Source organism: Ischnura elegans, chromosome X (assembly GCF_921293095.1).
Source record: "Ischnura elegans chromosome X, ioIscEleg1.1, whole genome shotgun sequence".
NCBI classification, from domain to species: Eukaryota; Metazoa; Arthropoda; class Insecta; order Odonata; family Coenagrionidae; genus Ischnura; species Ischnura elegans.
Genome location: NC_060259.1, coordinates 71875719 through 71900402, shown reverse-complemented (window position 1 = coordinate 71900402; position 24684 = coordinate 71875719). Strand labels below are relative to the sequence as shown.

Below are 24684 nucleotides of genomic sequence, written 5' to 3'. Positions count from 1 at the left end.
CACTTGTTTAAAGTAAAGTGCTACATTATGCTTTTGAACAATAAATTGTAAAGTATGTACTTATTGCCAGTTTTTCTTGATCCAATAATGATAGATACATATTGTTTTTGGAGATATTTATCACTTTATGACCAGTCAATAGTTGGAATTTAATATTTTTCGAGCTTAAAAAATGCTGCCTCCTTGTTCGTGGGGTATGAGGAGAGGGGAAGAGTGGATTAAGTAGGTTTTCGTTTCTATTTGAGCTAGGAGTTCTTTCATTTTATGCCATTGGCCATGAGACTTTTTTGGACGCTTAATTAACATTATATATGTATCAGCAATTGTGGAAAGTAAAGTACTGCATTCTGATATAACTGAAAATGACTCATTCCCTGTATTTTTTCTGATTAAAAAATGATAAACACTTATCGTTTTGGTGGATGGTCGCCACGTTAAATGTGCCGGTGCTGTCGATACCATACATTTTAATCAATTTTTAGAGCTAAATAGTGCTGTCTCCTGATTTGCAATTGTTTAAGGTAAAGTACTTCATTCTGATATATGCGTAAATTACCCTTTCCCTGTATTTTTCTTGACTAAAAATGGTGAACACTTATCATTTTGGTGGATGTTTTCCATGTGAATAGTGACAGTGCTGTCAATAGCATACATTTTAATCGATTTTTGGATCTAAAATATGCTGCCTCCTATTTTGTGTACTTTAAAAAGAGAGGGCTTGCGATTAATGAAGTTTTTATTTCTCTTACAGACCGCCTGAATTGTCGGCAGGTGCTCAACATTATGGTGTTCCTCGGATTCATGTTCAACTACATGCTTCGAGTGAATCTCACCATTGCCATTGTGGATATGGTGAAACCAGCCAACAAGACAGACATCGGTGACAATAGCACAGCGGACCTCTACTCTACCGACTGCTTCGTCGAGCCACCCGAAATCACCAACAGCTCAGTCAAATCTGCAGTGAGTAAGATCTTCACGTACCTTAAAGTTGGGCCCTTATTGAGGACGCTGCATATTTACGTTGAAATAGCAAACATCGTTTCAATAGTTATCATATCTGACTCTAAATGTCTGAGCGTGTTATAGACGACAAAGATCTCAAATATCTGATGCGTAGTTTTCCGCGGCGTTGTCTAGACGATGTCTCCATGCTTCTGGGTTTCACCGCGTGGATTTTCTTTGCGACGACAGTTTCTCGACGACGGTATTCCAACCGACGTCTTCAGGTCATAGACCGGAGAAACGAAAATGCGTATTTTGGAGGTGGAGGATTTTGACCCGCTCGGCCGGAGCGCGTGTCGTCATCAACTTATCTTTGAAAAGTTTAAGACATTCTGGAAGTAAGGAAATAAAACTTTGTAAGGTTCACTGTTATTTAATTATGGGCACGACCCGGGTTTTGTAACTTGGTTACATCGTCAGGTGACTGATCTTGCATGCATCATACATGTATACACAAAGTACACAAGTGACTGTGAGGACATCTATCAGAAAGGAAAAGGACTGGTCCTTTCCGATAGATGTCCTCACAGTCACTTGTGTACTTTGTGTATAAATTTATGATGCATGCAATATCAGTCACCTGACGATGTAACCAAGTTACGAAACCCGAGTCGTGCCCATAATTAAATAACAGTGAACCTTACAATGTTTTATTTCCTTACTTCCAATATGGAGAGGTTTCACAAAGTAAAGCCTGAAGTTATTAGTTATATTTAAGGCATTCTGTTTTCACTGTGAATAATTGAAGGAGTAGGGGACGGATTGTAAAAAAAACATTAAAATTCGAGTCCTTTTTTATCACAATCGACAATTTGAGAAAAACATGAGCTTATATCTTCAGTCCAAAATCGCTCTTTTGGTATATGTAATTGCTTTTGGTGTATTTAGTCGATTAGCAGCTTGGCTAATTGGTTTGAGAAGTAAGTAAGTGAGCATGCGAGGAGGGCCCGAGGGTGACATTCGAGATCTTTTTAAGTAAAAAAATAAATAATATGAAATTAATTAAATAAATGAAATGCCGTTACGTACTGCTTACGGGGGAGTTGGAAATAAATAAAAAAATTGGGAGAACATTCATAAAAAGTCAAGCCATGGCAGTTATAGGGATTTGATAAATCGGGGTTTAAGCCATTTTGGTAGGTCTTTACCCCGTGGCCACTGTGTCCTGAAAAAATTCGCAATCGGTCTCGAATGTTTGGCATATGAACAGCTTGGATAAATAGCCTGCAAGCGGATTGATTTTTCCCAGTTCTATTCCCTGCTCAAGCGCTATTTCTCATTCCATAATTAGCATACGCTAGATACTGTGAAACTCATCAAAGACCATTTCTGCTTCTTCACCATTTTGGTGACTCTCATCTTACCCTCCATTATTAACTGCGGTATTTGTTCCCTCTTTGATATAGACAGTAAAGGCTGTTTTACACGGGGCACGGAATTGCGCAGGTTAGAGCTGCATTAATTTCTAAAATGGCGTGGAATTGCGCGAATGCATGAACGAAATTCGAACAGGGGCTATTTTGCCGTCTCGCATCCTCGCATTCTCGCGTGTGTTCCAGCAATTCACCGCTTTACACGACGCAATTTTGATTGCACCTTCGCACGCACGTCAGATTGCGCAATTCAGTGTACCGTGTAAAACGGCCTTAAGGCTCGCTAATGTAGGTAGTATCTGAGGATGCATGTCTCTCGCACGACCGATCGTACTCTGTCTTGATTTGCTGACGTATCATTTGTTTAAAACTTACGCAATTATGAGGAAACTTTCCGAGTGTACATGTACACAGTAGACCCTTATTGATATCGGGGAAAACACGATGTTATACCTTCTGGGACAATCCTGGTGGGATGAGTAGATTAAGATCGTTGTTTTCCTAATATATCAACTTTGTTCGTTAATTACCGCGGCGCCTTGGTGGTATGAAATACCTCTCAGAGATAATGTATCTGAGGTCCGATATATGTTGACAAGTTTATTTTAGACATTCATCAAGTTTCAAACATATTTTGTTAAGCTGTTGAAATCATAAATTTCATTGGAGATTGGAGAGTCATCCTAAAGATTACCATCTTTACAATTTTACCAGAAATTACGAGGGCGGCCACCCCCTCCCCTTTGAAGCGCCTCCACATAGGGGGGAGGCAAAGTTTTTTATTTGGATGAGCCTTAATGATTGATTAGTGTATTGGAGCTGGAACCAGTTTTGACGTAGTATTCATGTCCTCATCGCAAAAAGACCCAAATAATATCGAATTTGTAGAGAAGGAGAGATACCGATCATTGCGAAGAGAATCAACTGCCTTTTTGAAAGTATGTGTACAAAGATATATGTATAATGATGTCATTAATATACTCAGCAATATAATTCTCATAGTGATGCACCAATAATTTGTATGAAACTCCTAAAGGGATGTCGGCTCGCTTTACCTCAACGCCCTTCTTATGGAATTTTATGTCATTAATCTCCAGAGACTGTTTGCTTTTCATATATTCACGGTATCAACTTATGATTGGTGGTTTTAAACGCGCGATTTTGACTTTTATCTGACTGACGTCATTGGAATCTCCTGAGTTTCACGCTGCGGGCTATCACTCGTTCATAATTTTTATCAAGAACATTCATCACATCGTAAGAAGGCGTATGGACATAATCTCTACTTTTTGTTTTCAAATCTTCGAGAATTTAATCCCTTGGTATGTGGGAGGGAAATTCCATGAGCCACTTCAGATCGTTTCTCCATGGCAACCCACTTCCCAATCATTCGATTATCCAACGCAAGTTGCGGCTTTTTGTAGACTCCTGAGTTTTTTTACCAAATATTTCTGTTTTCGTATCTGGACGTAACGCATTAAATATTTCGTCATAGGAGACCAAATTCTAGCTGCCTTCTTGTGCTAGCGATATATTGTGATAGCGATAAAAGAAGAGATAACATGTTTGGTGATTGAAATATGTGTTGCCCGAAAAAAATCGTCACTGCGTGATCTTTATCCTGAACGTGTTTTGGACGTTCTCTATTATCTCCTGTGTGGATGATTATCGCAATTAATCCAGCTGATTAACATTGATTCGTCATCAATGGCCTTGATATTAATATTCGGTGCACGTGCTAGTGAGGTTGTTCTTTACGATCGCGTAATCTCCCGCCCGGCTACCACAATACTTATCTCTGAAAGCTCCCAATTCACGATTAAGTGTTCTGTTTACATCTGGGCATTTAGTATTTTAGATAAGTGAGTACATTCATCGCCAAAAATTATAATAACTCTATCTAAATTTGATATGAAATGGTGTCCTATCCCGCAATTCTACAAATAGCGAATTATGTTCGTAAAATTTGCTTTAGCATTTAAAGATCGAGCGACTATGGAAAAGTATATCTTATAATTTTGGTTTCTCTGATATCCTTTGAAATCTTATCCTTAACTATGGCAAATTTTTTTCAGCAAAGAGCCATCATTGCTAATAGTTTGGAGAAATATTACGTGTTGTATATAAATATATATATCGTCACCTTAAATGTAAAACCTCGTATCTATGTTAACGGTCTGAACAAAAAAGTTTTTTTTTCTTGCCATACGCATTTAAATAATTTTTTGTTTTTAAATTCACTAAGTTCAAATTAAAATAGAAAATTTTCAGCTGTATTATACGAAATACGATTGTTTACTACTAATGGCTTTAAAGTCTAATTTTATGACATTTTTTTATTCACGAGGTGTTACATTTTACGTGACGATATTTAGCCCTTCGCTCCGTGCCGGATGAGAAAACTATTTTCATTATTTTGTATACAGTGGGCTTGGTGGCAAAAAGTTCAGCTAATGTATATATTTCTCTAAAAAATCCTGTCCACGTTAATGAGACCGTTAGTTACGCCCAGTTTTTCTCCACATTTTTATTCAGGCAAGGGCAAATGGGCGAGGCCTGGGTATTTTTGTATCCGAGGGAGAAGCTGGACGGCTTCTACGTCACGAGAGTAACTCAAATCCACCTTTTCCATCTTTTATCTTTCCCTAATTCGGATAGCACGCACGTGGGGAGCATGGACACCGTCCGTAGTGAAATGATGCAATAATTTTTTATCTCTCCCAGCTCAACTACGCATCATATCTTGTCAAAGGAAGTTTTGTCGATCGGACTTCGTTCTCCCCGATATCACGAAACGACGCTTTTGAACTGAATCTGTTTTTGTCTTGTCCTCTTGGTCATGATATTTTTTGGAGTAGGTAATGATCACCAGCCTCTTATCAACATTAATATCATCACACAGCAATGTTTATCTCTGTGTGGACCAATATTTTTTATTTTGGTGTTACCCTTTGTATTTACTTGAAATTCATTTTGACTGACTATAATATCGTTGGAAAACGATAGGGGTATCGTCTCGCCTTTTTTTCAGATCGTCGTGTATTCAATCGCTTAGAACGTGGTATTGAAGACAGTACAACATTTAATTTCCCCCTTGAGAGAATAATTTCAGAGGAAATGTTTCTCGCCAAAGTTTTGCTTGATCACTTCCGAGATGGTGCTTGAATTACTTGCAGAGACAAATGGCGTATGGAAATAGTTCTGCAACTGAATCAGTTGATTGAAGTGCGTTTGAGTATTCAAGTCTGAAATGTCTACTCACTAAGAATGAAGGCGGGAGGCAAAAGTGAATGAACGAACTACGGCCGTTGAACATTTGAAAGAAAATTAATTCCCCAGGGCCGTACTCTTTGGTGGGAAAAGTGGGAGGTGAGAAGTTATAAGATTGACAAGGGGGGTAATACAAGGAAACAAGCTAAAACACTATAATATTAAACAAACACGCAGCTCACTCACGCACCTAGCGGATTGGCTCAAAGGAACAAATGTCCACGTAGGACACACGCACGCACTCATACAGGTTTGTGAAGCTCTCGCTTACGACAGTGACCCACTCACACACAAGAAATAGGCTAAATAATAAAATTATGTATAAAATAAATACGGATGGTCGGATCGGATACCTCGAATCCAAATATCCGCGGATATTGCCCTTCATCGGATACATCGGATCCAAAGTCACGGAAGACATCGCATCTGGATCCGAAATTTTAAATAATAGCTTCAGTGAATTCAACTCCTCGTAAGGGTGGAAAGAGTTCCGATTCTCTCTTCGGATGCGCCGTCGCAAGCGAATCTTGTCCTACCCATGAACCGTTTTGTTTGAAAGCTCTAGCAGAGGTTACGTAGGAGAATTTCAGCCGTGGAAAATAAAAAAAGGCAAAATACGACTGGCATATCGTGCGACTCTTCCCAAGAGATTGAACAATCATCGGGGGAATCTCAGCGTCAGGAATTTGAAAATGCATTTCGATCCGATAATATCCGATCCGAAAGATCCGGCACCGAAAATCAAGGATCCGATCCGAATCCGGACCCGAAAAAAATCCTGGATTCGTCCATCCCTAAAAATAAATTTTATTATTTTGTATATTTCTTGTTTGTGAGTGGGTCACTGTCGTAAGCGAGAGCTTCACAAACCTGTGTGAGTGCGTGCGTGTGTCCTACGCGGACATTTGTTCCTTGGAGCAAATCCGCTAGGTGCGTGAGTGAGCTGCGCGTTTGTTTAATGTCATAGTGTTTTAGCTTGTTTCCTTGTATTACGCCCCTTGTCAGCCTTTTAACCTCTCACCTCCAACTTTCCCCACCAAAGAGTACGGCCCTGGGGAATTAATTTTCTTTGAAGGCGGGAGGCATTTCCGATGCGTGGGTCGTCCTCAGAGGCTATCCAGCATTAGTTCGTGCGTGGGCTCTCATTCGCTTCTCCAGCTAGCTGGTGCTCTTTTCTGAAGCTCTGTCGTTATCTATGGCCTCGAGACGGGGAAATATTATCAATTAAGACTGCCATACACGGGGATAACTAAGATAACACCCCTAACAATGTTTAATTTTATTTTGGACCATGTTTAGATAACCTTGATTGCTGATATAGGGGTCGCGGGTTCAAACCCCTGGTGAATGAACCCTTTGAACCCCCCCCCCCAAGCAAACTCCTCGAGGTGCGAGGTGGCCGAGGAACCTTGAATTTCTGAAGTTAACATGCCTGTGCCTTGACTCGGTGTGAGCTCTATCCTCACCCATCCAAACCAACCTTAGGTTAGAATCGCTGAGTGAGTGAAGCCAATTGCCTTCTGACCCTAAGATTTATAATTTGCAGTCCGCTAAGATAAATATGTTCCAAAACAAAAGTAATTTACTCCTAAGCAGTCTCATGAACAAAAAAAAAGGATGAAAAGTTTGTGCGTAGTCACACTAACTGTAAAGGCCGTTTTACACGGGCCACGGAATTGCGCATGTTAGAGCTGCATTAATTTATAAAATAGCGTGGAATTGCGCGAATGCATGAACGAAATTAGAACAGGGGCTATTTTGCCGTCTCGCATCCACGCATTCTCGCATGTGTTCCAGCAATTCACCGCTTTACACGACGCAATGTTGATTGCGCCTTCGCACGTGCGTCAGATTGCGCAATTCCGTGTACCGTGTAAAACGGCCTTAAGTCAACGAACGCGACTGTAGGATTCCGGAACCTTCACTCATGATAATCGCCGCGCAAAACTTTCGCAATATTTTTTAATTTTTTTGTTACGTATTTGAGGATTGTGACTTGCGCAATCGGGAAAGCGGAAAGTATCAAACTCGAGATTATGGAATATTGGAAGTAGCCATGGTCCTTATATACGCCATGGAAGTAGCAAAAGAAGCTCTGGCGATGGAAAATATAAAATGATTCAGAATATTTCACTCAAAATTTATAAAAAAAAATGTTTAGTAAGGATAGCTAAAGAGCGGAATTCCTTGAACTTGTGCGATAGCGTATGTGATAGCCTAATCTATCATTGATTAAAAAAATTACGAGGGCCATGTGTTGTGGAAGAAAAAGAGATTGCCCCAGGGGTGCAAGTTTGGAGCGCAGGGGGCATGATATGGGACCGACAAACATATGCCCAACAGCATGAACCAGAAATCTAAACCTACATGCCCAACATTCTCAAGTTAACGGTAGCATTAAACATGGTTATCCAACGTATAAAATCGTTTCCGGCTTCATTCTGTGTAATAATGATATATCTATGATTAAAGCACAAATGTTAATGTCCACACTATTTTATTTATCACTTAACCGACCATGGTTTCGACACTTGGTGTAATTTTCAAGGTTGATTTTCCTTGAAAATGACACCAAGTGTCGAAATCATGGTCGGTTAATTGATAAAAAGAGTGGATATTACCATTTTTGCTTTAATCATGGTTATCCAACGTAATTCTCGAAGTTATCTGATGCGTATTTTACATAAAAAGAATGGCTGCATGTTATGGATAGGAATTACTAGGTAGGTACTTCTGTGGTTTAATGTAATCTGTGGCTCGCTCGTAGCACTTTGGACGACTCGCGCCACTTTGCTTCGTATTGTATTTAATGTACTTAATCTTTCTGCGCCGGATGCTATAATATGCGTGCCGCATACTTTGAACGCGACCTTACGAGCGCAACCTCTATTTCACTTTTAAGTCTGAGCTTCCTCTCATTACACGCTCGACGACACTTCTTCAAGGGATGTTAAAAAAAGTTTTCGTAAATTTTCCTGACTCCTGAAACTCCCATAAATTCACACGGGCATATGAGTGTCGGATAATGTAATAAATACCTTTACTACTTGGAGATTGATGATATTGAAAGAGAAATGTTGCAGAGATTTTATTGGATTTTGGCGCAATCTTTCTTTGCGCGAATACCAAGCATTGAATGTAAGAATGGGAAGTATTTGATTATAAAGGCCGTTTTACACGGGGCACGGAATTGCGCAGGCTAGAGCTGCATTAATTTCTAAAATGGCGTGGAATTGCGCGAATGCAGGAACGAAATTAGAACAGGGGCTATTTTGCCGCCTCGCATCCATGCATTTTCGCATGTGTTCTAGCAATTCACCGCTTTACACGACGCAATTTTGATTGCGCCTTCGCACGTACGTCAGATTTCGCAATTCCGTGTACCGTGTAAAACGGCCTTTAAAGTATGCTACTTTTATGAAATGTTTGCATGGAGCATTTTGAAAATTACTCCGGCCTGTTCCTCCATTCAACTAAGATTCCCTCTTCAGTTCACAGTAAGGCCTACTCCCTTTCATTCTACATATTAATCCTATTGTCATGCTTCCTCTTGATCGCTAAGCCAACATTCTTCCCTCCAGCACTGTTTTCACACCCTCTACCCGTATTCGCTCTATCCTCACCTTCTGCTTCCTCCGTATCTCGTCCAGAATCTTCTTCCCCTCACCAACCATCGATGTCCAGCACTTCCTCATTGCTCTTCCTCTCCGTCCATTTCACTTTCCCCATTTTCCTCAACGCCCGCATCTCGAACGCCTCATGTCTTGTTTTGCCCTTCTTCCTAATAATTTCGAACCCATTCGGAGGTGCACTGAAAATCCATAAACTAAGAAAGAAGGAAAAAAAAATACTGATGCAACTGACTTTAATTAATGGAGTAGGGTTGTAACAAAGAGAGTATGAGGGTTCAAGGTGAACCCTTCGAAGGATACAACGCACCGGGGCCGGGAACCAAGCCAGTGGCTTATACGCCCGATCACCCGGGGAGGGGCTGGAGAGGAAGGGAAAAGGGAAGAGGCGCGATAGGAGCCCGTCGTCACCTCTGGGGTAGGATAGGTTCGGAAGGGATGGGATGGGACGGGGAAAAACACTTCGGGCCATATTCTTAGTCGACCCTACATATCCGTCCCTACATACCAAAAGGCCCCTACATGCGTTTCTCAGTCGACCCTACATAAGTGGTGGGGGGTAATTCCGTCGTCAAGTTCTCTGAGATGACGTAGATGATGGCGCAGTGCTAATTTTACACTCTGGTGGTGTAATGGATCTAACTATGAAACTAAGAAAAGACGACCGAAAATTTATGACCGAGCATATTGTTTTTGTAGGGTGTAGGACTAGTTCAGCTACCCTACGTCAAGTAGGGCCCGTTTAGTTCCAAAAACGGTCATATGTAGGGCTTGATGTGGCGTATGTAGGGTGAGATCGGTTTATGTAGGGGCTGATGACGTATCCAGGGTCGGTTGGCCCTACAGGGTCGACTAAGAATACGGCCCTTCAACGCTATAGAAGCGAAGAAGGCCCACTAAATAGCGAAACCAAGCAAAGCTATTAATGTTCTAACGATTTTGGAGGATCATTCTATGAGGAAGAATAATCCAACGATCAAATCGTTGGATAGTAGGGTTGTAACCGTGATTCTTTAAATTATAAGATATAAAATAAAGCTACTTACATAGGGAGTCAAACTCAGGTGATTTGCTGCTACGGCTACCGACCGCTCACCTAACCGTACCCCCACAGCGGTGGTTGTTGGAGAGGAGCGCTTCATCTACCCTAGTAGCACCAAAAGGATTATATCTAGATTTAATACGTATCATAGTATACACTGTAAACATATTATATCTGTATAAAATACATGCAAATGTCCTCTACCACGCAGATAATATTTAGATATTATACGTATTATATCTGCTGCCGTGATATGGATTTTATATGCATTAAATACGTATAATTCGTCGTAAATCTGTATATTAAACATATCTTATACATGTCGAATGATCCCTGGTTACGCCGTAAGGATATTATTTTGTATATTTGAAAGATTCTGGGATACATCAAGGACCATGGATCATCAGACATGTATAAAATATGTATAAAATACAGATTTGCAAATATGTTTACCGATGTATTTCGAAATATTAAAAATATACATATATAATCCTTTTGGTGCTACTAGGGTAGGGGAGTGATGCCGCGCGAAATATTTACTTTCGAAAATCTCTCGAACCCGGGCCTTTTGCGAGGAAAGACGCGACAATTTTCCTAAACTTCCTTTACAATTTCGGGAAATAACATCACCGCTCAAATCCCGAACATAAATCTCGCGTCGCCTCCTTGCAAGTGTTCATATTTCCCCACCCGTATGCGACACACTCCCGATCAAACTCTTCACTAGTCTCTTATTTAAACTCTTGTATACATTTCAACTCATCCGCTCTTTCATATTCATAAACACCTTCCCCAACGCGATTCTCTTCCCGGTGTCATCATTGCTGCATCCGTTTTCCTCTAATGTGTTGTCCTAATTGATAATGTTGGGTAAATCGGGTTCGTTTTTAATAAGATAAGTAAAAGATTGGGACCTAAGGAGTCCATTGAAATATTAGAGCTAATTTTTCGTACTTTATTTAAAGCCAAAGAAGATAAGAAAAATGCTTTAACCCTTTCTAACCAAGAGCTACTTCAGGGAGAAATCAAATTTCAAGATTTTTTCATTTTCAAAAAAAATGAAAATTTTCCATCAAATCATGTTTATCGTGGTAGCTAAATATTACTTCATTAAAATTTACACCACAAAATAATGTTTAGTTTTAATATTCCCCTAAAAGGGCTGAAAATTTATACATTTCTGATGTTGCTTAGAAGCAACATTGGGCTATTGAGGGTTAATTATGCACAGTCTGTAATTTGAAATAGCAAATGAATTTAGTGCTTTCCTGAATAAACGGCTTATTAAAATTCTACCTAAATCACCTGGTGTCGTCCTGCCAAAATAACCCTAGGTTGGTCTTATGAGTCTTGAGCTATCGACGATAGTGTAGATAGCTACCTGTATTCCCTAGAGAGAGAGAAATATTTGTGTATTGCTGAACAGTGCGAAGAGAAATTATCACAACCGTTCCCTTTTCCATATTATGCTCTGCCTGACGAATCTTAGGTCACTTGTAGCTTGGTGTCTGAATGTATCGCGTTCCATTTTTGTTACATTTTTCAGGAATGCCACCTGTCCTGCTATTTTTGGTTATTGACTCATCATTTTATCTCATTGACTTTCTTATCCTACCGTGCTTTCATACCTGTGTTCTCGTGAAGATGTCCTCGAGATATTTCTGAAAGACTTCGCTCACAAGGGCATAATTCTCGGAGCGCAGACTTCGAAGGCAGAAGTTTTGCCAATTGGCCATTTGCCGATGAAAACCTTGCCATTCACACATTTGAGCTAACCAAGGTTTCAGGAACTAGCTTTCGTAGAGAATGTACGTCTCAATTCTTTCCCATTGGCTATGTATGGGCATATCTCTCGTAATAAATCAATTACATTCGAGAGGGTTTTCTTCTAATATATTTCGTGTTTATTTCCCACTGGTTACACAAAGTATTAAGGTAGCATAAGTATCTATTTAATACGTTCTAATTTGTACTGTGTGGAGGAAAGGCATTGAGGCGAGGGTACATATGATGTCATCAATTCCACTGTTAGTAGATGCATGCTAGATAAAATAATTAACGATTATATTACTTAACCCCTGTACTGGGTGTTCATCCCCCTTAATAATGATGACGCATACCCCTCACCCCAATGTTTTATCTTTAAAAATCAGAGGACCCCTTCCCCCGGTAATGGCGTTGTATTCCTCCAAAAATTAAATTTGTGCTCTTCCTTGAGTGCTGGAGGGGAAATTATTTCTTTCTTCATGCCAAAGTTAATAATAGGAACGTTTTGGTGAATTGATTCACCTCTATCGCAGGGCTGTGACTCTTCACTTTCTCGGCAAGTTCTCGACATTGGTATCCAACTATTCAATGAAAAATAATGGTTTAATAACGAATAGGGCACCAAATTGACGTACGGGTGTGTGCCGCGTGATAATGAGTGAGGAAAAATTATGGAATGAATTTCATGATTTTTCCTCACTCACACGTGAAGGGCATTATGAAACCAAACTTGGTGAGAAAAAAAATCGCCAGTTCAAGATAAAGAGCCTATCCCCAAGGAAAAATGTAAAGCAGTTCTCCTTCTTGAACAGGGCCATGCGAGACTGAAACGACTAATCGGGAAAAATATTTTAGCCCCTCCCGAAAAAGTTAAGTAGTTTTAAAAATCCTCTAAATAAATAGGTTTCAAGGGTTGTTTTCTAATTTTTTCAATTGTTTTAATGATATATTTATAATACGTATGTATGCTCACCAGGCCAATGGCCTACTTGTAAAAACTTGATTATGATTATAAGAATGCACTCGGAGATTGACCCGAAGTTTCGTGAGCCGATGCTGAGAACTTATTCGTGGGAAATGATGTTATTTGGAGATGCTGGGATATTCCCCTGGGGTACACGACGATTTCGGCTTTAGCGGAACGCGAAGATACAGGATATGCGATCGACTTCTATCAATTCAGAGTCATCGTAAGGCGGGAAATTTTAAACCCTGACCCATCTGTGGAGCCAATCCTATATCAGTGAGTCAGTCATTCTTAAGCTAATTGTAAGAGTTATGCTTAAGTTTTATACTCTGCCTCTTGTTTACACGCCGAATCAGTATCGACGTTCTATTAAATATCCGCAGCGCTGTACGTTAAATTTTGTCCAAGCTAAGCGTTGAAATGCTTTGTAAGGTGGAATAAGAATAGTATTACCTTGCACACGAATTTGTAACTCTTGAAAACCTCTACCGCGAGAAGATGCAGTTAACCAACCCAATTAATGTTGAATCAAGAATACACCCATTTTGTGAGGAAAGAGCTGAAGTCATTTGCGACAAAGAGGTATCTGACGGAGGCATACTGTAAAAGCGATATCATCAGATCAAAGGGCCTGGGGGATTTAAGGGGAACGGTTCGGCAAACCCCTAATGTTTAGATAAGCCTTAAGACAGCACAACGACTGCGATTTCACTCTCCAGTGTATCTCTATGTAAGCATATTCTTTCCTCGAATCGGCGAAGTTGGGAAACGGATAACGTCTAAAAATTTTCCGCCCACAGCGAGTAACCCTACGATACTTCGAAAGCTTGGGAATGTTTTGGAGATCGAATCAAAGCCGAGTATGTTATTCAGTGACATTAAGCTATGATTAAATTCCCTAAAAACGAGGAAGAGGTTATTACTAGGAATTTTAATGTCAACAACTACCTGAATTTCATAGAAAATCTGAGCGGCGATCAAAAATTATTTTCTTAGAAGTAGTACTTTTTAAATTTTGTCCAAACGAATCGGTCAATCGATTTTGAAGTCGGAATGAGAATAAAATTGCCTTTCTCAGGAATTTTTTACTAGGTATCGAAAAACGTTACCTCAAGACGATGTAGTCAACCATCCTAATTAATTTTGAATGAATAATTAAGGATACACCTTCTTTTCCATGAGGGAACATCTCACATTTATAAAATGAATTTATGAAGTAAATATAGTATGGCAATAAAATATCGATCTTCATCCACGAAGGTGAAATGCTCTTGAATCAGAGCGGGAAGAAACCATTGAAATAGATAATAAAGAAAACAAAAAATTATCATCAGAGCCTCAATACATTTGGTTTGCTAAAACCCTAACCCACCAAGAGACAAATTTGCTGTCGATGAAGGTCTTTAAAATTGAAATTCTCTGAAAAATTTATTCCTCATTATTGTTTCTTTATGCTCTATGTATTATCCATTTGATCTTTTTGAGTGTATGTTTCATAATAAAAGAACTTTTTCCATTTTTCTCTCTAAAAACTCCACGTAGTCATTTTCAAACTTAACTCATTTTGTATTAATGGCTTCATTCCTCAAATTTGGACTTGAATCAGTCCCACAAATTGAATATAAATGAGCGCCGGGTTGGTTGATGTCCCTGCAATCGTTCACCTCTATCCTTGTGAATACAAAATAGTGCAGCTGGATTTCTGTATTTTATTCGTCCCAGACGTACGAAAATTCTCCACAGCCGTTTGCCACCGACTGCTTGTGTCTGGAATTGCCACTGATCTGATCATCCCGAGTGTAAATTAGATTGGCTGAATGAAGTCTCAAGGATGAATATTGCTAATCGATTGGCGACATGTCCATCCCCCCTTAAGTCTCTAATAAGTGGCTATGAGGCTACATGTTGGATCAGAATTCGGGTTGAAGCTTATCATACAGAATACTACTAATTGGCTGCAGTGAATGAGTCTGAAGAAAGGAAATCCCAATGTCAATCAAAGTTGGTAATAAAAATATCTCCGTAAAATGTTTTTCGATATCAAATGAGAATAGATATCTTTGAGAGCGATGGATAATTTCACATTAGAGCCCCACAATATTTCCAGGTCCGAAAGAAACGATAAATTAAGAGAGATACTTTGCCGTATGGGAATTCGTTTTTCCCCCGAATAATAAAGGGCTAATAAATAAGTATAACTAACGAGCCTTGATTCACCAAACATTTCTGCTCACGATCTATATGGTGATTTATAACGACATTCACAAATATTCGGGAATCATATTAATTCAAAGTTTCTGCTTGATGTCGTCAATAAGGGCCCATGTTACGAGTTACTGAAGGAAATAAGAAGAATAGTTCCAAATGTTAATAGCCGGTTGAAAAGAACATTTTACATATCAATGGTTAAAACAAATTATTGCTCCAATACGCCAATACGAAGGATTTGTGTAGCATATAACAAAAATTTCAACGATCTATACTTGCATCAAAAGAAAGTCCGCTTTGTAAATGATGTTAAGAATATGTTTCGCGACTGTGATAGTATTTAGTTAATATTTTTCAGCATTTGTTATCATGATTTTTACCATTTTTATGGCTGTGACCAATTTATTTTCAATTTTTTTGTAGTTACATCCTTGGACTGTTCACCCTATAATTATGTATATGCTGGGCGAACATAAAACATGATAAATAAATAAATTCATAAATGCTGGAGGTTTCCTCATGGCACGACTCCGGACTGTCAAGTTGGAGGAAACTGTTCAGTTTTCAGAATATTCAACTGGAAGAAGTCATTGCTCTCACACTTGCTATACACCTCTCTCCTTTAATTATAATCATCCAAACAAAAGCCGTCTATCGTGTGTGGACCATCCAATAGTCCATTTTTTCTGAGAAAACAATTTCGAGATTTTAGTGTGTTCCTTGGTATCTATTAGGACATTCGGTCGCACTTGCTGGGCCTCAGCAGCAGTTATCCCAGCCGTCACTGGTATGGGTTCCGTTTTTCCCCAACTCTATCGAAACCTCCTACCACAAGTGAACGACTCAGCGAAGGCAATTAAGACGTCTGGCACCAATATTTTTTGAATGACCAGGCAAGGAAGAGTTGAGTGGTCGAGCGATAGCGTGACCAAAAGAAAGGGTATGAGAGGAGACAACAATCCCACATCTGGGTCTTTAACGGCCATCACCATATCATCTCTCTGATACCGAGATGGGATTTCTTGGCTCCTTGAAAAAGCAGCGTCCACAATTCTCCAATGCGTTTGATTATCCATACGCTCACTTCCACTGTTATCAGAATAAGCATCTTGCGATAGAGCGTTTGAGACTGACATGGTTCCATTGACCCCTAATGTAATGACGTCACCTCCCTAAACTAAGGGTGCCTTCACAGTTCGGCGATGCGTTGACGCCGCGGCTAGCGAGCCAATCAGAGCCCGTCTTTGAGAATTGATGACGTCACGTCTCCATCTCGCTGCGTCGTCGCAGAAAAACTGAACCTGTCGGATTTTCTCTGCGTCAAGGCGGCAGTAAGCCGACGATTTCGAATTGGTGTTTGTTTATGGGTACACAAATATGCAAGATTAGCTCTAATGGGAGTGACAAATGCTATTTATTTCATTATTTACTATTATTTTGAAGTGTTAAGCATAGATAGATAAATGTTAACCCTAAATTAGATTACAATCACTGAGGAGCATAGATTAGCATAACACATACCCGTCAACGGTATTACAAGCTAATTACAGCGTGAGAGCTCCTTGTTGGTGACTGCGGTCGTTTCAATTCCAATGGAAATATAATAATTGCGCCCTCATGATCTGCTCAGTTGGAACTATTTAGATAACATGACTAGGACAATCTGTTTGAATGGCATTTATCATTAATAAATATTCCTGATAACATTCCACGTTACTCATGTTCACTGAGTGTATGTAATTTGTTATTTTTCGAACATTCCGAGTTAGGAAATAAAATGTAAAGGTCATAATAATGCATAGGCAAGGGCCATCACTATATGCATGCATGGTTGCCATATTAACTTCAAATGCTATTTATAGCTAAGAAGAATACTTAAAGAAATGAAATTGAGTAAAAATGCAGAAAACAACATATGTATTGTGCGTTTGGTTCGAAATCATAGGATGATATGCTCACAGGCCGATTTTTAGGAGCCGACGCTTTTTGCATTTCATTTGTTTTCGCAACGCAGAGCTGTGAAGGGCAAAATTTGCTGGCGGGGTGGGAGCTCTCGTGGCGTCGACGCAACGCAGAGCTGTGAAGGCAGCCTGAGGCCGTTTCACACGGGGCAAGTACTCGCACAATCTGACGCGAGTACGAAGGCGCAGTCAAAATTGCGTCGTGAAAAACAGTGAATTGCTAGAACGCATGGCATGCATGAACGCGAGATGGCAAAATAGTCCCTGTTCTAGAGTCCGTTTTACATGGGGCATGTTATTGTGCAATCTAACTTACGTGCTCAAGGCCGCTATACACGGTGAATGATCATGCGAATGATCATGCTGAATGATCACGTGATCATTCACCGGATCATGCGAGCAAAATAGAACATGTTCTAATTTTGGTTAAAGTGCGTTTGGTGGGGCCATGGAGCAGGTAGTCCGAAGATGGGCGTGGTACACCCTCCGTAGGGTCCTTAATCCTCAACCCTTTCCTCGACGCGTTCGCCCTCGCTGGCCCGTGTCTTGGACCCTCCCAGCGGGGCCCCTCCCTCCCGAAAAGTGACCGCTATGACTGCAATTTGGAAATCAATCAATCAATCCAATTATCAAAAGATGATTGTTTGCATAGTGCTCCTGCCAATTGTGCGATCAAGTACGTCTTTGAAGCGTGATTCTGCGATGAAAAATAACGATTTTGTTAACTTTGCTAAACACGTGGCTGCGGACCACCGGAAAATGGCAACAGCACTTTGGAATGGGCAATGTAGCGGGCTGTTTGAATAAGTGTTGACGTGATGGGCTCGATTGCTGCAAGCAGTGGCGTAATATTAGGGGAATGAGGGGATGTATCCCCCTCCCATAAAGCCTCAGAGATATCAAAAAAATATCTAAAACTCTTCTCTGGATTTGATATATAATAACTGTATCTGCTTAAAGTTGAATTTTACATGCCAAAATGATGTAAAAATGTATGTTCAGGCATGTTATTTTTCAAAATTTTTCCTGACCTCCCTGTTTCCTGGGGGCTAGCCCCCACTAATCCCTCTCATCCCCCCCAAAGCCCGATCATCCACCCCAAAGCCTTCTCTTCCTCCCCAAAGCATATTCCTAGCTACGCCACTGGCTGCAAGTAAAATTTGTAGCGTAAATCTTATGAACAAAATTCACTAACTCTTGATTTACTTTGTGGTATTCCATTACAAGTTTACCTGGATATCAGACAATTACTTATACCACTTATTTTTTATCAGAGCGCGACCCGGGTTTCAATGAATTATCATCATCTTAATCAATTTGCGCCTGAAGATGATGATAATTCATTGAAACCCGGGTCGCGCTCTGATAAAAAATAAGTGGTATAAGTAATTCTCTGATATCCAGGTAAACTTGTAAATCTTATGGTTGTGCAAGAGAGGCAATACGGCCGGTTGAGCCGAAGTAATGTGTCCTCTTAAAGCGTTGCTTACAGTTCTTTTATTTACTTCGCTATTTACGATGGTGATGCACGTATGATTGTGTTTTGCAGCCTCCAGTGGACGATGGCAGTCGCTTCGAATGGGACGAGTACACGCAGAACCTGATCCTGGGCTGCTTCTTCTGGGGTTACATCTGCACAGAGCTGCCTGGGGGTCGTCTAGCCGAGGTGGTTGGTGCCAGGCGCGTCTTCGGCTACAGCATGCTCTCCGCCTCAGCCCTCACACTACTCACCCCACCGGCCGCACAGCTATCTTACGTCGCCCTCATCGTTCTGCGAGTCATCCTCGGATTCATGCTGGTGAGTCCAACACGGTGGCAAAAAAAACAAGTCGGGGTCACTTGTTTCAGGCTTTCCGCCACATTCCGCCGAAGATGGCGCTGAATGGGTGTCGCTCTTGGTATCCAGGATTCTTCCAGGATTATTTTTGCATTATGTAAGCGCGGCTTTCCTTAAGTTTATTAACCCCTTGCGCTGTAATGGCGAGTCTAGCTCGTCATGAACTTTCGGCGCCAAACCGCGCAATAACGAGTGTATCTCGTCATCGGATTTTCATAATTGTAGCACTATTTAGAGGAACAATATAATTACTTTGAAAGCTTAAAAGTTTTAAAACATACATAGTATACATTTAAAAAATCTGTATTTCATGAAAAATGATGCATAGGAAGGATTAAAATGATTTTATTCGAGTAGCGATAGCTGTGTTCTCCGTGTTTAATGATCACATTTTATTTCACGGTTCTACATGTATTACAAATTACAAAATATCAGTTCATTACCTACCATTTAAAAGAGAATCGCAGAAAAAATAAATAGAGTATAGGAGCACGATATTCGGAAAATTAATCGAATTGGAAGGGGTTAAAAGCCGCGAGATGACGGGAAGCCGCCTCGAACGGACTTCGTTTGAAACCCAGCCATTAAGCACGTTTCTGTTGTCATCGGAAGAGTTGCATGTGAAACGATCTCTCTCGGCGACTCCACGGACGTGGGCTGACGGCGGCTAGGGGAGGCAGTCGTAGTCGGGCAGCGGAATAGGAGTCTTGGTTTGCATAAATTGGAGTTGCTTTGTGTGAGCATTTGGACTCTTTCCCTGCTTTGTTTCCCCCGAACCCTTTTACCGTCGGAGAAGACGACTTAACAATTAGGTGCTTTCCCGGCGATTAGACTGCGTAAAAAGCTCCCAAGACCAAGGGCGTAAGCAAAAAAAAACTGGAGGAACAAAGATCTGATGCTTTCCCGGCGTATGCTGGTAATGATCGTTGCTCGGGTTCTCCACAGGGTGATCTCATTCAGCCCTGAGGATGGAGCACGACTCGTACCCCGAAACGTCGGTAGCCATGGAGGAATTACCCGGTGTAGCACCCGAGCAGCCTTCACTAACTTCTGGAGGAAGTTGCGGAGTCGGCATGCTTTTCGGGGGGGACGGTAATTTGGAAGGGTGCCCTTAAGTTCATGTTACATGGTACTTTAACACGTACGAGTTAATGTCTAAACGTATAAACGCGTGAATGAACTCAAAGATGCACCGTATAACCACCTAACTTTAGCGAATGCATAAACAGAAAACAGAACCTGTTCTAATTTGGTTCAAGCATTCGTACATGTTCCGTTTCGGTCCACCAAAATCGTTCATGCATTCACACATAAACTCGAACGTGCAATGTACCGTGTAACCAGGTCTCTACAGTGGCGCAGCGAGGGGGGATTTTTGGGGGATAAACCCCCTCCCCCCAGAGCTCCGAGAATTTTAAAAAGTTTAATCCATTTAACTTAATTGGATTGATATTACCAATAGAATAGTTTTAGGATTAATAAAATATCCCTCAGAAAGCCGTAAAGGTCACCATTTTGAACCATTTATCTTAAAATTCCGCAATTTATTAATCTCGCACCTACCGCTTATCCTGGTGGGTATTCCATACACTCACACACCCCTGTATTTGTTGCTCCTAAACCCCCCCAGCCTTAATTCCTAGCTGAGCCCTTGGGCCTTTAGACTATCTTCCAACGTTTCGTGGGAGATTTAAGACCCTTAAGCAACCGTCCCTGCAGACTTAAGCTTTGCTCGGGACTACCAGTAGTACAGGAGCTTGTTGCTCACGTATCGACGACCAACTGGACGATCGATTTCACGGCTAAGGATGACGTGGAGCGTCGAAACCATGGTAGTGTTAAATAAAAATAGTCTGTGGAAAAACAAAGTTTAATTTTTCGTTCAAAAAAGATTTCAGGGCTGATTGGGTCCATAAGGACAATATCAGCCCTTGAGACAACGGCCGAGTCAGTCGTCGAAACGTTGACAGCATTTCAGGTCCTCAACCGGTGGCCGTCCCGAGAGCTTGGTACGCATTCTAGCAGCAGAGCAACTACACATTGTGGGAGGCACTTCCTCATCGGATCCCATTGAGGGAACTGGTTTATCGTATGCCCTATCCCATGGCATGACGGTCCTCTGTCATGATTTTTTCAAAGGAAGACCTAAAAATACTGTCGGAAATATCGTTAAAATCGACATGCATTATCGATGGTCGCACCATTGCGCATCATTTCTGCGCAGAACGCCGATATTATTCACCGTGTAAAGCGGTCAAGACGAATGAATTTAATTCGAATGATTATTCGCCGTGTAAAACGGCCTCAAGAGCAGCCTAACTACTCCTTGTGGGGGGCGGTTCCTCATCGGATCCCATTGAGGAAACTGGTTTATCGTATTACCTATTCCATGGCACGACAGTCGCGACGGTCCTCGGTGAGGGTAGCTATTTTGTCTAGACTAGGCGCCGTGTTTTCCGCGAACTGTACGAGGACTTAAAACTCATTCACGCGCTTATTCTGGTGTGTATTCATGAAATAAATTAATAAAATATTTACGTACAAGAATAAATTTAACGAAAGATATATTTCCATAATTCGCCATTGATATATTCAAATTTTATAGCCAAATTTGACTCTCTGACATTGTATTGAAATCTGACTTTAAATTTGTTTTTTTTAATATTGTCGACGAATAAAGTATATATTTACATTACAATTGTTTATCAGTCCATTTAGTCTACATAAGTGAACGCAAGAATTAGAGAAAAGCCTTAATCACACCAAAAACAAACTCACTCATGGCAGTCTCCTCCAAAATAGACGATTTATAAAAACTTATTACTACTTCTAGCATCTCCCTTTTTACATTGCATAAATTTTAGCCTTCATATAACTGTTCTCAAGTAAATGATGCTTCTTATGAAAATTATATGGCTCATTTCATACGTAAGTGACACGGTTAGAGAAATGTATTCTTCGAAAATCCCTTGTCAATCGTGACTAACCGCTTGCTCCGATTGATTGCGCGGCAAAAACTTCCAGCGCTGCACAAGTTCAGCTCCAGCCCCTAACCCTTTCCCTCAACCACTCGCTGCGGCCCTGTATTTGAATAGTCATCACATAAAAACATCTCCTCATATTCAGGGGCTGATTTAGGGTAAGGATCGCAGAGGCCATGATCTCCCCCCAAAATTTTATCAAAGATTTGTAATTTTTATTTGTTTAACAGTTATTTTATCCTTGTAAAAGAGTAAAGACCGTGTATTTGCAAATTCAGATTTAGATGCTCCAAACGTGATAGATGTTTGAGATGTATTAATCGTGGAGCATAGTACTCCCTACAAAACATTTTACGCAGGAGAACGCCCCTCTCTCCTTGGGGTATCCCATACTCAACGAACCCAGGTCATTACTCTCCCCCCCCCCCCCCCAAATTTTATGCTGATTCCACCCCTGCTCCCATCTAGAATGTCTTCGACTCTCAATCGTCTTTTTACGTAATTTTATGATTAAAGCGGTTTATGGGCGGAGAGGAAAGAGGACCTGGGGTCATAGTTGATGCTCAGTGCGTTGGATTGGCAATCAGTCATTCCCGATCTAATTTAAGGGAATGGATGCACTCCGAGGAGGCATTATTTAAGGCGGAGCCGATTTTTAGACTAAGTTCAACAGATTCAGGCTTCAATTGGTGGAAGTTAGACATATTTAATTGAATAAAAGATCGTAGCACTTTTCCAAAAGAATTTTTAATGCGTACAACGCGTTTCGGCTCACTGAGCCATCATCTGGTACAAGACCTTGTACCAGTCTTATACCAGACGATGGCTCAGTGAGCCGAAACTCGTTGTACGCATTAAAAATTCTTGTGGAAAGTGCTAAGATCTTTTATTTATTTAAATATTTTTCGACTGTTTATTATATCGTATATCTACGTCCTCATACTATCCCACAAGTTGCCTAAATAGGCGTGAGGCAGGGGTATTACGGCACCAGCCTTTTAAAAAATTATAAAATCGGATAGACCCTAACATTTCGCATTATAGAGTGCGCATAGCGCGCGTACTATCTCAAATAATATGCGTGGATCCTGGAGCAAAGAGGATGCATGACCTACCGCAAGAAGTGACGTTACTTGGTGAGAGGAGCCGTGGAGTGATTGTCGGGTTTCGATCCTTTGAACGGCCCGTTCATTTCGGTCTCATTCGCCGAAAGGAACGATTTAAAGGATTGCTTCCTTACCCAGTTTTTGAGCGTAGTGCAGTACAAGATCCCAGTGCTCCGGAGCGTTGGGAACGAGTCTTTGCGTAGTCCAGTAGAAGCTACAAAAGCTCCCGTAGCTTTCTCGTACGTCACGCATGACGTCACTATATTCGCTTCTCTCTCGCTACAAACGCTCCTGCGAAATAGGTGGGTGAGCTGGAGAGAAACGGTCTTTACCGCGAATTTGAACGGGAAGGAAGGCAAAAGAAAATGGTGTTCATTACAATTGTTGACCAGGCCAGTAATAATATGACCATTTGGAGTTGACGGAAGAATTCGCTAAGAGAGCCGGGATGGTAAGTGCTAAAAAAAATTGGTTATAGAACTATTCGGGGGATATTATGGTTAGGCAAATGGCTGTCATTCAATGGTTTTACAATTCAAAGTCGATGTTCACCACAGGCCTGATTGAGGAAGAAATTGAGCGGCAAGTCCAAGATATCTTATAGATTTTGTTGATGTGGTAATTAATTATTAGTAGTTTAAGCTTTAGCTAGCGAGAAGTGGAGATAGAAAATGAACATTCGGAGTTCATAAGGCATGTGGTGATTGAAATTTCCGGTCGAAGCATTCCGTTTGTTATATAGTATTTTTATAAGTTATTTTGATTTATTTGTTATTTAGATGTATTATTAGTTATTTCAACTTGAGATTGCGTGAAATTGAGTTAGAATACGACTTCTAAGGTTAGGGTACGTGGTGGGTGAAATTCCCGGTCAAAGCATTCCGTTTTTGGCATTGTTTGACGGCCAACCTTTCTCCGCGAAGATTATATTCTCTGTTAAATGATGTGGGATATATCTCCCTCTAATCTTCAACTTAAGTTTAAGTTTAATCAATTATTGATGTTCGGTTGCATTTTACTTGTGTATTTTTTTAAGGGCAGGTTGACACGCATTGCAATTATGCCTCAGGATTGCTGTTGACGAGATGGGTTCGAGTATAGAGCTGCATTTGAGACGTATCATACAATTTCATGAGTGCAATGGATGAATCGTAGCAAGGATACTCCACCTAAGCCATTTTTGCACGGTACATAAACCCATACGAGTCTAAATGTATGAACGCGAGAATGAACACGACATGTACCGTTTAATCACTCAACTTGTGCGAATGCATGAAAGGAAAATAGAACCTATTCTAGCTTGGTTCATACATTCGCACATGTTCCGTTCCGGGCGACAAAAACCATTCACGCTAACAGTCATTAACTTGTACTTGTAAACAGTCCTTTAGATGAGTTTAGTGCCGCGGATTAGGCTTATTTTTGGTTTCATTGAAATTTCTCTAATAAGGTATTTAATCAGTGCTATTGATCAGGCTTATGTTCTTTCATACGTATCATGATCTGCTCATAGTTAAAGTTTATCACCTCGGTGTTAA

The 24684-nt window shown here is 40.6% G+C and overlaps 1 protein-coding gene across 1 annotated transcript in view; it reads left to right on the top strand.

Moving 5' to 3' along the window:
• Window positions 1-24684, top strand: part of LOC124170686 (sialin) — a 162054-nt gene that overhangs the window by 97867 nt on the left and 39503 nt on the right. Inside the window, exons 3-4 of the mRNA XM_046549587.1 lie at window positions 752-963; window positions 18772-19020. Of these exons, the coding sequence (XP_046405543.1) occupies window positions 752-963; window positions 18772-19020 (461 nt within the window). The remainder of the gene's footprint in view (window positions 1-751; window positions 964-18771; window positions 19021-24684) is intronic.